Genomic DNA, 14,291 nt, shown 5'->3' on the forward strand with positions numbered 1-14,291 from the left:
GCACGAAAGACCCTAGCCTCCACCCTCAGGCTACATCTCCAAAAGAAGCATCGTCCAAAGGCCAAGTAGCGTCGTGTCAGAGCCTGCTAGCACCGGGACCGGGTACGCCGACCAAACCTGCCAATTCCAGCGTCCGGCGCAATCCGAAGCGCTTCGTATAGATCGACAAGCGCAGCCATCCTATTTCGGGCCACCTGTCGCAAAAGCTCGCCATTCTTTATCCCAAAGCAGAGCGAGTACTCTCCGCAGACAGACCGCCTGAACACCGCCGTCGCAAGTCCGGTCGGCCAACCTACATAGGACGCCGCCCTGCCAGCCGAACCCAATTTCGAGGACGTGGCTGACCGCCGATCATCGGCGCTAAGGACGTTCTAGCGCCTTGGCGGATATGCAGTCGCGTGGCTAGGGTGAAGTGGCGGTGATAAGCGGCTGGGCTGGGCAAGAGATCCTGTTTTGTAGCTCTCAGGCGTGCCGTTGGTGATGCGCTTGATGGGCCTCTCAATCTTGGTACGCTGTAGGATCGGCTGTGAGGGTATACCTCGTTCGGCAGGTGACACTGGCCCGGGTTTCACAGCGTCGGAAGCCAGGCGCAGCAATTTGCAACATGGCAGGCGGAAGGACTGGCGCAATGTGGAAGATCAGTGTTGTGAATAATATTGATTGTGCGAACTGGAGACTCGTATTGGGGTATCATCGCGTCGGAAGACCCAGATCGAAAGTGCGACGGTAAAATGAATCGGGGCGAAAACCACCCAGCCCGAACCGAACCAAAACCGAAAACATGATAACAAATGATTGCCCATCCCATATCTGGAAAACGCCTTGGTAATGCAACGCTATGCTGTGCGATAAGCCCTTTCCTCTTTCTTCGTAAACGTATTATCTTTGCTTTGCCAGTAGAGCAAGCCGTTGCTATTGTAGTATGACATTCTCTTCCTGCTGGTATACGACGCCACTCGTGTTCTGCGCGAAGATCTTTTGTATCGGAAGTGTGAGTGCGTTCATGATGTTCTCGCGGAAGTCCATCTTGACATTGCTCTTCTCGAACCAGTAGTGGCGGATGAGCTTGCCCTGACAGTTGCTGACTTCGACACCGGGGAAACCATTGGCCTCTCCACACTCAAGCTCCTTGATGTATTGCTCGTAGTCGTAGCGGATGTACTCGCCGAAAGCGGATTGCTCGTGGAAGCGGGGTTGCTTCCATTGCGAGCAGTTTGCGTAGCGGGTGTCGTCGGGGCACTCGTGCCATGCCTTAAGAATGGGCAGGGTTTGCTCGTTGTTCTGGACAATCATGAAACCAGTGTTGGTGTAGGTGCGGTTGAAGCGGTCGGAGTTGTACTGGGGCTCTTTTGCGCTCCAAGGGTCTTTGGCCATGACGAACGAGTGGTGCGGCTTCACGTCCCAGTGGTTGAGCATCCATTCGACAGGGACGTGCAGGAAGCGGAAAGCAGCATCGGCGTCAAGGAAGATGATGAACTTGTAGTCCTTGATGTGGTTTGCAAGTGCAGAGGGCTTGATCCAGGTAGCGTGTCGGTCTTCGAATTCGCGGGCTTGGACGAACTTGTAGTCGTAGCCGTGGACAAGCGCATACGTGTAGTGGTTGAAAATACCGCCGGAAACGTGGTTGATGTTGCGCCAGTCATATTCGCCTCGTTCGTACTCCTCAGTAGACTTGAGGGGACGGGTCTCCAGATCCAGAATCAGGACGTCGCTGCCTAGGTTCTTCTTGTAGCGCGGGTTCGGTGGCAACGTGATGTGGCTGCCATTTGGTTCGCGAATGAAGGGCTCAGTCGGTGACACCTTCAGGTTCTGGTACAGTAGCTTAATGACATCGCCAATGGTCGAGTCGGTCTGCGCGCTGGCCGCTGCTCTGTAGGGTCTGTTAGCTTCCGCCGGAAAAGCATTGATTAGGCCATGGCCCATTCGTCCCAAGAACCACGAAATGACAGCACGTACAAGTTGGACTGGCCATGTGGGAAAGTCACCCGGGGTGGACTCTGCCAAGCCATGAAGGCGAAGATGAATACCAGGACACAGCCAGCGCTCACCGAGAGCGCGAGCAACGGGCTCCGACCTCCAGTCGACGGTAGCATCATCTTGGGCAGCGTAGATCCGGGAATGGGGGAGATCCAAACGAGCGACGCGAAGAATGCAAACGAAGATGTTACGATGGCGATAGGGGGTGCAGCGTGCCGTGGCAGGGCGTCGGGGGATCAGCACATTTAAAAAGACGACAGACCCGCCAGCTCGTCAGCACCAGCCAAGACGCGCAGGAGGTGGCATGGGGCGCTGGGGGCCGGCGAGATTGCGCTTGGCAGGCCCTTCAGCCTTTTGCGGTGTCCCTGCAGCCAGACGCCCCCGAACCTGGATCCACTGGCGGTGCTAAAGTGGCTTCTGGATCCCGTCTTGGGGCGAATCAGACGCTGGCCCGCTGCTGAGCCGTGAATCTTTCCAAATGGTGTTGATGCACGGTTCCTGCCGCGCTGGTAAACGGCTGGCACGGCATCACAGTGCAGTTGGCGGTCATGTGCCGCTGTGGCTGACAGCGCATCAATATAGACAAATTCGAAGCTGTTGATATTTTCCGAGGAACAGCTGTTGTTGTACGTGTTGGGCTCGAGGCCATTTCCAGTGCGACCGGACGAGCGAAGATGGTGGCAAAGGGTCCAAATTGGGGCGACGCCTACCAGAAACTGGTAATCTCCCCGCCTGGCTACCCGCCCCACTCAACATCTCCATCCCGCCTCCTGACATCTTCGCTGTTCCCGATAAGCCAACGCCTCCTTTCCAACATGCAGAACCACCCCGCATCCGACGCCGCTGTCTGTTGCTGTCTGAAACGAACCTGTGTCCACTGCAGCGAACGCCGTGTTTCTTGGGCGGTGCCACAATATGCGGCTGCTGACTGGGCGTTCCGCAGGTCCGTGGAGCAATCAAACGTTCGACATTGTCAGCGTCAATGCAATAAGCTCGGTGATTACTACACCTATGGGGCTACGATGGATAGCCTAGGTATCATTACTGGCCCTGATCAGTGATCATCTCTGGGGCCGCTGTCTATTTCTTACATTTTTGTCGTCAGCCTGCCGTGCGGCGTCGTCGACTTGTCAAACCTCGAGTACGCGACACAACTCTGACTCTCGGTAACTAGCTGCACGGGTGTTCTTAACTTAAAACCGACTTCGTGACGTTGCTTCATAGACCTGATGCGGCGTAGCCTGGTCTGCATTGTATGCATGCAAACGCCAACCGATACCCAGGTCTACAGGAACTGGATGCCTGATCTGCGACTCGGGTTTTACCCACCCTAGCGCAAGGCTTGAATAGACGACACAGAACTGACTTCTTATCGCAGGGTAGTTTCTCGAGGTATTGTTATTGTTGTTGTTTGGCTGACCGTTTTCTTCCTGCGTCCGCTTTCTCGCCCATTCTCTTTGAGACGAAGCAAACTTCTCTCTCCGCTCAGTATGTATATCGGTTTGCGCCATCACTTCCTCTACATTCCCAATACATAACAAGCCATGAATTTAATTCGCAGAATCCAAAACACAATGACAGAAGCAGGCCACCACCAAATCGAAGATTCTTCACCCTCAGACAACCGTTTGGCCGCACGCCCTGTCGCGCGTCCCATTCTTATCAGTACGAACAGCACGGCCAACCAACGTGGAGATACCGGGATTCCCTCTCACAACGACCCACACGATTCTGACGTACGAGGCTCTGATATCTCAGACCAAGAAGACGACAATACTGACAAAGATACCCCTACACCACTACGCATGGCTATGTTCACCGCAATGGCAGTCTGTGTCATACTCGCATGCTACGAGGGCATCTTATACATTCCCGGTGCTCATCCCATCACCGCCGCGCTCGCCACGGTCTCGATATGTACCGCAATCACTTCGTTGCCACCCTCCTTCCTTGGCAACTTCGTCTATCGCGTATTCTACGCCATCGGCCTCGTAGCGACAGCCATCGAAACAGCGGTCCATGATGGCTATGCCCACGGTTCAGAGAGTGAATCCAGATCCTCCTCACGCCAACGTAGTTCTGGCAGCTCATCACCAAAACCAAGGCCCGCGGTCCCAAAGAAGAGTAGCCGTATCAGTAATATGAAGATTTAGCTCACCACTTCCACGCTCCTCTGGTCCTTGGGTGCTTGGAGAAGCAGTACATCGAAGGCCGGTAGAAAACTATCCCTCGATTGAAGAATTCTTTGACCCTGTTCCACGATGAAATACGCGGGCGGGTGCAGGAGGGTCAACAGGGCGACGGCGATCATAGCGGCGGAGTTGAGTGAGTCTTGTAGTCTATCATACCACTTCAGATAGTAGGTAGAAGTATCGAATGGGTTTAGACAAGTATTCGTTGTGTACATAGCTTCTGCGACAAAACTAGAGACATGTTCAGAACAAGAGATGCGATGACTAGACCATCGTTTGCTTCAATCGCGAGACATTGTCGCGCACAGCAATCACTGACCACAAGCGAAACAGTGATGAGTGAAGTATTTAGTCTTCTGGACAATACTTCCCATTCATATATTGAGCACCTACAATCAGCAATCTCTTGCCGTTTCCACTCCATACCAGCACTATGACATCACCGAACGAAGAAACCAGTTCTAGCCAGGATGACATCAATGCCACCACTAGCGACACCAGGAACCCGCCTCGTTCTTATGAAGAATTCTCAGCAAGGCTCAACCAGATTTTGAATCCTAGCGCGACACCGTTCATACCAAAGGCACAACTCAAGTCTTCCCCGGCTAAATCGTCGGATGGGCGGGAACGACCAATACGCCAACCCACCATCCCACCCTCAGCTGAAGATCTGCGAGAAGGCAGGGCGGCGAACTTCGTGTGGGAACCGATCATGGCTAACATTATATTACGCTTGTGACTTCTCCCGTTCGTGAAAGTATCTTTTCGTCTAGGTCGTCGATGTTGCGGATCACGGTTAACGAGCGAGAATGAATTTCATCCAACTTCCGACAAAGCATAGATACATCAACATAGTAAACCCCATCACATCTCCAAGTCACAACCACTTATACCCCCCCTCTCCACCCGTCTGATTAGTAGTCGCACTAGCCATCTCCTCATACTTCCTCCGCACCTCCGCCATCATCTTCTCCCGCTTCTTCCTCGCTCTATTCTTTTCTCTCACGCTTCGTACTACTTCTACGATGTCATCGACACGACTCTTTGCTGTGGTGTATAAGCCGAAACAATCACCTCCGCCACCACTACTACCTCTACCACCGTCTATTTTGCCATTCGCCAGGGGAGGCACTGTGGGTGCGCCTCCGTTAACATCAGCGGTCGCACGTCTGCGAAGCGCGATAAGTTCCTCGAAAGCTTCGTCGGGATCACGCATCCTGTTCACGGTGATGTGATGCGTATTTCTGCGCTGGGGCAGGGTGGGTGAAAGACGAATGTCTGAATCCTTCCGCAGTTTATGAGAACTCTTTTGCGCAGGAAAGGTTTGCGCGCGGCGCTGCTTGGGGAGAGGCGGTGGCACAATCTCTTCAAGAGGAGGCGTACTTTTCTTAGGTAGCAATGGCTCTTTCGAGGTGATACTTCTTCCTCTCTTGCTGCTCTTCCGGGGTATGAGCGGTGTGTCATTCCGTGGTTCTGGTACTTTCGGCGGTGGTATTGTCGTGTCTTTCTGGAATAAACTCCATCTCATCATGGATGCGCGTCTGTCCTTGCGACCGTGCCCGTGACTCATGCGCTTCGTGTGACTGCGACGATTGGCGAGGGGCTCTGGCGCGGTTCTGGGGTCGGCGAAAGTCGTTACAATCTGAAGTGAAGGACGGCCGCCTAGCTCTAGCTTGTTGTACTTGTGCGTCGGCGGTAGGGCGCTACCACGAGGAGAAGGCTTGGGCTTGCTGGGTATACGCAGGGGAGGTGGTACGGCTGAACGTGTAGAGACTTCGTCTAGCACTCTCTGACGCGGTAGTCGTGGCGCTTTACCGGTTCCCATGATCTCGCTGAATAGATCAGCGACGGTATCGCGCTTTGCGGCCTTCGACTTGACTTTGCTGTCGGCGTCCTCCGATGTTGCATCGCTGGAGGTTACAGGACTGAAGACGTCGACCCCGCTATCTTGTACACTCTCTCGGAGGGCTATGAAGCTTCGTGGGGGTGATGACATCGACCTCAAAGCTGGATGTATCCGGCGGGCGGATGACCTTCCCTCCCGACTTTCGTTTTCATCTACCGCCCTCATGCTCTTCGGTGAGTATTCTTGCCTTAGCCTATCTTCATGTACCGACTTCGGCTGGATGCAGTCGTTAAGCATCCACTTTTTCTCCAAGGCACTCAGAGTATCCCGTGCCCCGCTAATCGCGGACGAAGTGGACGCCGTCTTATGCGGCTCGTCCTTTGGTGGAACCGGTGGTGCAAAAGGGTTGCGCGCCGTAGAGCTTGTCGCCGTGTCGCGCTTGACATCACGGTCGTGAATTGGAATTGCAGCGGACTCGGATTTGCGGCGTGCTTGGGAGTGAACGAAGTGAGCGAAGGGGTTCTCCGGCTGCGGCATGGTCACGTCGTGTTGACAGTCACGAAGGTCGGGAATGCGGAGTTTGCGAAGTCTGCATCGATCATTCCCCATGTCGCTGACCGCAGAGAGCTACGGTGGGGATGATGAAGGGAGAATACTAGTGCTGCGAGAAGAAGATTAGCAATGAGGATGTAAGTTTGTGGGAGTCATTCCCGATGACTCAGGTATGATGGCATCGACAGGCCGAGGGGAGATGGGATGGAAGATATGTTTTCGATTGGTAATTTCTATAAAGAGACGTGGCGATTCCCGTGCCAGTATATCGTCGTGGAATGAAGGAAAAACGCCTTAATGCTGGTAATGGCGACGCACGGGTATCCGATGCATGTGAAAAACCAAGAAAACGCCGTTAACAAATGCTAGCGCTCGCTGGTGTAAGACGCGATGAGCATGGTTCGGTGTCGAAGAACGCTGTATGCTGAGTGCCGGACAAAGGAAAGTTGCCATGACCACAGATTGGACGATATTGCTCGCTACAATCATGTCTCATCATGGTCGCTGTACAACACGCACTGACATCATGGGAAGTCCACACATGCCATATCGCAAGACCCAGTAGTAGTATCGCGTAGGCCTCATTCCAGATGACCAAGATTGTGCCGAGTCAAGAGCAGCTCAGGCGCAAAGTTAGTCATGTATGAAATGTCAGCATCATTGGCAACATGATGAGCGGTCTCCTCCAGATTGCCAAAGATCGCCTCCATATCGTCTTGCGATATGTCTTCCATCTCCTCATCCTCATCGTAGTCATCGTCGATTTCGATGTCGTACTGGTGTTTCGGTTCTTCCTGTTCCGCCGCCTGTGTTGAGGCCTCCCATTCTTCGATGTCGGCGCCCGAGAAAAATGAGCCCTCGTTCGCGTACTCCATGGACTCTTCGTTGTCGGCAGTGGTTTCCGAGTTGAGATCGAACGACGTCACCGAGAACATGTCCAGATCTTCGAATGGTGAACAGATAGAAGACGGAAGAGAAGCTGGAGTCCGAGGAGTGTACGCATCGTCCGAGCAAGCGTTGGCCATGACTTCGTCATCGACACCTAAGGTGGTCAGATGAGAGCTTGCAGAAACGCCAATTAGAGACCTTTCCATGCTGAGTGGGTCCTTGACGGCGTTGCTGCCTCCCACGAACTGGAGTCGGGTGCCGTATCGCACGTGAAGGTCTTGGGCGATACCGGGCGCAAACCAGACCTTGTGGAGATCGAGGCGCAAGACTTTTGCCACTCCAGAATCGAGCAGTCGTCGCAACGAAGCCGTGATGGGATGGTCGGCGTGCAGTACGGAGTCATCGACGCGTGAATTCGTAAGCCTTGACAAGGAGGATTGAATGTTAATTTCCAGGTCCTCGAAGGCTGCGCCGATAGTTGCTAGTGATGCTATGGTATCGGCGATCTTGCGCTCCCTTTCCGAATTCGCTCGCCCAATCGTGGCAGATACGGTGAGTCGACTTAGGAATCGAAGGTACCTATCGGCGATAGGAGGAAGCACGGTGGCGTTGGCGTCTGTAGGCGACGACGGGGCGACGGTGCTGATGGGATTGTTCTTGTAGAAGTAAGAGGTGGACTCTAGATGCACCTGTTTTGAGACGGTGAAGAGTGCAAGAGAGTTGTGAGTTTGCTGCTGAGTATGACGATCGCGGAGAAGGTTGTCGTAAACCATGTTGCGCAACTCTGCCGGGAATTCGTCAAATCTTGCCATGGCGGCTACAAAGTGGTTGAGTATTTGTCGCGGTCGATTGAAGTATGTGTGAGAAAGATACAATCGGATCGGTGACTGGTGATGTCCTTTGACGATGTTCCTGTTTCAGGTGGCGCGATGTGGGGTGGGTTCAGCCAACGCACGACAGGGGTGAAAGCATGCGCTAATCGGGAGCACTAGGATTCACCAGGTAGAATGCCGCGACCAGAGGGTGTAGTCGTTGAGGTACAATGTCGTGCGGAAGAAGCAGGTCGACTGTTGCTTTGCGTGGGGTGCGAGGTGCTGTCGTGCTTGACGCGACAGCGCGGGGGTTGAGCAGGCTTTATGTGTGTGGTGGCAGAGCGATGAGGTTGGAATCAGCGAGGACGGTGCGGCAGGTTGAGCTGTTATGCGGCTTCCGAAGACTGATCTACGCTAGCGTGCACACGTGAATGGCTTGGGGTCTGCCGGCTGCACAAAGCATTCAAGGGGCAGGTATACTCGCTAAGCCACCTTTACCATGGAACGGGACTTTATATGTACTCCCCCACCACACTTAATGACTCCACGGTTCCACGCACATCGACAGAATCTCAAGTCGCAGCTGCCTGATGGGATGTGCCGCATGCCGCTGGCCTGTTCTGGAACGAAGGCCGCCAGGGCTGAACGCTTTCTTTGCTACTATATATTGAATGCGGAAGGTATGCGCGGCATACTGCGTTGACCTGCAGCGGTATTTATCCTGCGGAAGCCTTCACGGTGTAGACTACTCGGATGCGACTTATAATAGCCACACATTGTTGAACTAGCAGACGTGACCGACTGAGGCAAACCTTCTGCGTTCTTCCAGCATATTGCAATGCGCCAATCGGAAAGCGGGATATAGCAGGCGTACGAAAGGAGCATAGCACAGCCGCCCTTTCTGCCTTGAGGCTTCCTCGCTCTTGTGTGCTACCTGAATGGACGGCCCAACAAGGTGCGCTTCACACTGTGATGATCCAGCATGACTGAAAAGTCACCATCGCCGAATGTGTATTGAGGATGGTGAGGCCTGCCCTTTAACGACCTCAGCGCCGAAGCGGCATGCATTCAGCATGATCTCCCGTAGCGATCTTGCGGCATTTACCAGCAGGAACCGGCTTCCCACCACTCGAGCGATATATCTCTATCCGAATGCGTTCGTATGAGCTAGGCGTGTGAGACCGATGCGTCAGCGGCAAGCGAATAGGACTCGATCGTGCGTTCCCGGCGGTGGAGCTGGCAGCTAGCGGAACAGGAACAGGACAAGCGCGTGTCACCCGATCAGGGTTTCATAGCATACGCGCACACTGCTAGCGGGAAGGCAAGCAGGTGTCGTTGGCATATGGGCAGATCGCGATTTGGGACAAGGAGGACGAAGGCAACGATGGCACGCGTCGTGAGGTGACGTTTCGCGGTGCCCGCGTCAGGATGATCCGGCGCTAGCTTATCGATAAGTGTCCACGTGACACCGTCTCTGTCTCAACACGCACCTGCTGATGCATCGTCCTCCACCATCTCGATTGCTTCGTGTGACTCAAAAGCGGGCCGGCGCATGATCTAGCCGAGTCTTTCGTCCCGCACACCATCTCCGATGTGACTCACGCCCTTGCTTCCCTGACTGTTCAATCGCTGGTCGGCATGTTCAGCAACACGACGTCATCGACATGAGTCGTCAGTGCCACGCCGCCAGCATACAGACGACGTTGCGAATTTTGAGCTGTCTTGCATGTGCCGTGGAGTGCAAAGCTGCTATCGGCTGCGGCGGTGTCGTACAAGAACAGCTGGACATAATATACCCCCGCCTGCGTCGGAGAGCCCGATGGAGATGGTACATGGAATAAATCAAGGCTTCTGGAACTCACATATTACTGTAAGCTACAGACCATATCACCTCCCAAAATCTATCGTTGGAAAGCAGATCGTATACTTTCCGCCTGGGATGCCACGGATCAAAACAGCTAGAAGCTTCCCCAGAGCAACAACCTACTGAAGAGTGTTGAGCTTGTCGACATGTGGCCGCGGTGGGAACCTATACGATATGAAGCGCGATATACGAGATCGAGGACGAATCTACTACGACGCACCCGCTGATGGTTACGATCTCATCATGATACGTCACATAGGCTCGTCAATCGACACACTGCCCCTCATGATATGTAAGGGGTTCACTGCTTTCGCGACCACCATTCACACATACAGCGGTTAAATCGCGACTTCGTCCTTCACTTATCGGCAAAGGGCCACGCCGTGATAGCGCTCGCGCCGCGGTTGACGCATTACCACTGGCACCAGGAGCCTCCCAACTATAAGAAGAGCCTGTACTACGTCTCTCTGAAGACAATCCATCACACTAGATTGAAAGAACTCACTCCGCAATCCAGTATTCAATTACCAGAAGTTATTCCAATAAGAGATATCAGCCATGCACTTCCTCCCCCTCATCACCGCCTTCATGGCCACAACTGCCATCGCAGTCCCTACATCATCGGTCCTGCGCCCCAATGTCACTGCCATCGACGCCGCAGTCGACGCGGCCGTCGCGGCCGAAGCCGCTGACGGAAAGCCACTTTTATGGTGCTACATCTGTGCACTCTGGTACGAGCAATGTCTCGATGTAAGTGACCCACAATCCGGAGTCTCCTAATGTACTTTCTAATCAACACTAGACACAAGCTACTCCCGATATCTGCAGCTGTTTGACAGCTTATTACGGCGACGGCAGATGTCGTACCACAGATTGTGGATTTAGTTGCTAGAGACGAGTGGGGAGGTTGTTGTTGATGCATTGATTTCACAGGGGTAGTTTCTTCATATTGAGTTTCAGGCATGAAGCGTATTGAGTCTAGAGAATGAACTTCTTCAAGAGATTGGCAAGCTTCTCTGGTTGCTCAAGTGCCAAGCTATGCCCACACTCATCAAAGACCTCCGAAATATGCACCTTCTCAGCCGCAGACTCCATCTGCTCCTTAACGAGCGGGCCAAAGAATCTAAAATCGTCAGCACCAAGCCCCACCAACATATCTCCTCATCGTAAAACTTACTCCGGCGCCCCAACAGTCATAACACAACACCTCAACTTCCCCCCCGTCAAAATCTCCTCCTCAACATCCACATTAATCCAATGCGCCCTATAACTCTCCAACACACCCCTCAGCCCCCCCGGCGCCTTCAAACACCCCACCCACTCATTCACAGCCACCTGATCCAGCGCACTAGGATTATAACACTCAGCCTTCATAAAATGCGTCCAGAACTCTTCTTCCTTCCCCTGAATCAACATCTCAGGCACATGCGGCAGCCAAAAAAAGGGAATATGCCAGTTCCACACGCCGGCCTGGTTGTACTGCGCTGCGATATTTTTGCGCGTGAAGAACGTTTGCTTTGTGAGGGCGTAGGAAAGCAGCATTTCGCAGAAGGAGAGGTGGGTCACGCGGTCTGGATACAGGCCCGCGAGGCAGAAGGCATATGTTGCGCCGCGGTCTTCGCCGTGGACGGAGAATTTCTCGTACCCGAGTTGCGTCATGAGTTCGGCCATGTCTTTGGCGTTGGTGCGTCCATCGTAGCCTTCGCTTGCAGGGGGCTTGTCTGTTGCGCCGAAGCCGCGGAGGTCGGGGGCGATGATGGTGAACTTTTTGGTTAGGAGGGGGGCGATGCGGTACCAGTAGTAGTGTGTTTTGGGTGTGCCGTGAAGGAGGAGTAGGGGTGGGCCGGATCCGGATTTGATGTAGTGCAGGCGGATGCCGTTTACACGGGCCATGTGGTGGTGGACGGGCTTGCCATCGTGGTCGTGTATTTCAGGCATTGCAAGAAGGCTGCAGTTATTCTGGGTACGATCCTATCGGCCCTGTTGGTCTTGTACCACGTTGGGCTGTTCCAGCAGTATGGTGATGGTTCTACCCCACATCCAACGTCATGGTTCACCGATGTGTAAGCGGAGCTAATTCCGCCCTAGAAACAAAAGCAAGTCCATTGGCACTCCACCTCCACAGTTTTGCATCGTACGATGATCTGAATGTAATACTTCGAGAGGTATGAAACCTCCCATATTGAAAAGTCACATCCAGTTCTCACGCGGAAGGTCAATGAAGATGGACTCGTATCGATTGGGAAGAATTCGCATTCTCAATACAGCTTGGAGTACTGTCTTTTAGTTTCTATCTCTTTTTTGCGACTGTTCCGCCTCATGAGTCCGGAATGGCAGCAATGGCCTCAACCTCAATCAGGAAGTTACCCGGTAGCTTGCCGACCTCAACAGCCGTACGGGCTGGCTTGGGAGTGGGCAGCATAGCAGCATACACCTCGTTCATCGCGCTGTAATCCGACATGTTGGCGAGGAAGACAGTGGTTTTCATAACATAGTCCCATGATGTGCCGGCTTCCTCGAGGATGACCGCAATGTTCTTGATGACTTGGGCCTGTATTGCGTAAGTATGGGTCCACGATGAAGCTTGATTTGGCTTATGGACCGTTTGGGCTTCAATGCCACCTGCTACAATCGATCCATTGAACGAAGGTACGGTCCCTGAGGTGTAGACTATGCCCTTTGATGTCCATGCACCGCTCGCTTGACAGTGATTAGCACGTAGTCATCAGACATCGGCTGGTAGCATACAGAGAATGGGTCCTTGGGTACCAAGATAGGTCACAACCGGTTGCTCAGCGAGCTTTGGTGTTGGCTTGGCAACTACGGCACCGGTAACGGCGAGGAAAGTGGTGAAAATAGAAGTAAAAGAGACCATGATGAATGAATTACAGCGATTGAGTTCTGCGAGGCTGTGAACGTAGAGGCACGAGTATGATGATATGAGTATTCTGATATCGTTGGCCCTATACAGTCTTATAAGAGTTGGCAATGCTTGCGGATCATCATCTCCCGACTCTTTCGTGTTCGGTCAAGTCTGACCGCCGCGTTGTACCGAATGCCATGGCTTCCAAGAGCTGCGAGTGTCCATGTACCAGGTAAAGCTCGCTGCCAATGTTACTCCGACATGCAGCCAGTATTGTTGGATTCCAGCCACGGCTGAGGATCCGCGATACAGTCAGACCCGTTTGTAATGGTTAACGGTCCGCCGCCGGCTCCAAGGTACCGGAATGTCCACCAGGAACTGTACTACCTGCACTACCCTCAGGTTGGCAGAGCCTCGCGCAACCGTTTCGGCGCCATCGTGGGGTTCAAAATGGCGTAGATATCCAGCACGCACTAGAAAAGGAAGGAGGATAGCACTTGTGGCGAGGTGGAGCAGAGGTCAGCTAAGCTATCGCGAGAAGGGCCGTCGAAGATGTAGTTCGCCTGGGCGCCGAGATATCTCTGCATTTGTATCCTGCGTTTAACGCGCACTGTGAAGCGCGCATTCGTCCTGACGTAACGTGAGATAGCGGCTGCAGGGTGTTGAGATAAGAGTCGGGGTTTAGGCCAGCCGTTGCGCGTTATCGCAATCGTGGCTCCACCTGGGGTATCCATGGCTTGCCGCTCATTTGCCGAGAGGATCTAGACCCCTGTCTGAACTTCCCTCCGTGAAGGACAAGCCTTTCCTTGCGGAGTTTTGACATTGTTCCCGGACGAAGTTCGATGCCACGTTTTTGACATATCTTGTGTCCGACTCATGCTGGTAGCTCAGCCCCACATGGACGCGTTCAGTGCGTTGTAAGGTCGCGCTGGACGAACATGCACATCATCGCACGCACCCCGCTTCTGTGTCACCTTCGCAATAACGCAGTCGATGGGTTATGTAGCCTTCATCTTGAGGCATGTTTTGTGAGAGTTGCGTCCTTCGTGCTTGTTCGAATAACCTGGCGGTCCATGATGTCTGGTGTCGAGGGGAACCGCATTGGATGGTTCAAGGTAGCATCGTGAAGTTGCATACGCAGCGCTGGTATCAGAGCCGAGATCGCTCGGAATGACGGTCGTAGCTAAGCCGAGACTCCTGTCTTATCCGATGTGGGTTATCTTTTCGCTGGTAGGAACCTCAGTCCACAATGCCATCTCTTCCATAAGCTGAGTATCCACACCATCACCCGTACTGC

The 14,291-nt window shown here is 53.5% G+C and overlaps 5 protein-coding genes across 5 annotated transcripts; all 5 read right to left on the reverse strand.

Annotated features, from left to right (window-relative positions):
* Positions 1–912: 912 nt before the first annotated feature.
* On the reverse strand, positions 913–2,096 carry J4E84_009240 (uncharacterized protein; the record flags this gene model as incomplete). Its single annotated transcript, XM_049391803.1, has 2 exons — positions 913–1,870; positions 1,957–2,096. 2 exons carry the CDS (start codon positions 2,094–2,096, stop codon positions 913–915), a joined length of 1,098 nt encoding a protein of 365 aa, XP_049240441.1.
* A 2,950-nt stretch (positions 2,097–5,046) lies between these two features.
* J4E84_009241 (uncharacterized protein) lies at positions 5,047–6,552 on the reverse strand (the record flags this gene model as incomplete). Its single annotated transcript, XM_049391804.1, has 1 exon — positions 5,047–6,552. The coding sequence occupies one exon, from the start codon at positions 6,550–6,552 to the stop codon at positions 5,047–5,049; it is 1,506 nt and encodes a 501-aa protein (XP_049240442.1).
* Positions 6,553–7,148: 596 nt separating this feature from the next.
* J4E84_009242 (uncharacterized protein) lies at positions 7,149–8,267 on the reverse strand (the record flags this gene model as incomplete). Its single annotated transcript, XM_049391805.1, has 1 exon — positions 7,149–8,267. The coding sequence occupies one exon, from the start codon at positions 8,265–8,267 to the stop codon at positions 7,149–7,151; it is 1,119 nt and encodes a 372-aa protein (XP_049240443.1).
* Positions 8,268–11,109: 2,842 nt separating this feature from the next.
* Positions 11,110–12,069, reverse strand: J4E84_009243 (uncharacterized protein; the record flags this gene model as incomplete). The annotated part of the gene is made up of 2 exons (XM_049391806.1): positions 11,110–11,254; positions 11,309–12,069. 2 exons carry the CDS (start codon positions 12,067–12,069, stop codon positions 11,110–11,112), a joined length of 906 nt encoding a protein of 301 aa, XP_049240444.1.
* A 379-nt stretch (positions 12,070–12,448) lies between these two features.
* J4E84_009244 (uncharacterized protein) lies at positions 12,449–13,006 on the reverse strand (the record flags this gene model as incomplete). The annotated part of the gene is made up of 3 exons (XM_049391807.1): positions 12,449–12,682; positions 12,734–12,831; positions 12,880–13,006. The coding sequence occupies 3 exons, from the start codon at positions 13,004–13,006 to the stop codon at positions 12,449–12,451; spliced, it is 459 nt and encodes a 152-aa protein (XP_049240445.1).
* Positions 13,007–14,291: the final 1,285 nt, after the last annotated feature.

Source organism: Alternaria hordeiaustralica (genome assembly GCF_023758085.1).
Source record: "Alternaria hordeiaustralica strain BMP 2776 chromosome Unknown scaffold_27, whole genome shotgun sequence".
In the NCBI taxonomy this organism is placed as follows: domain Eukaryota; kingdom Fungi; phylum Ascomycota; class Dothideomycetes; order Pleosporales; family Pleosporaceae; genus Alternaria; species Alternaria hordeiaustralica.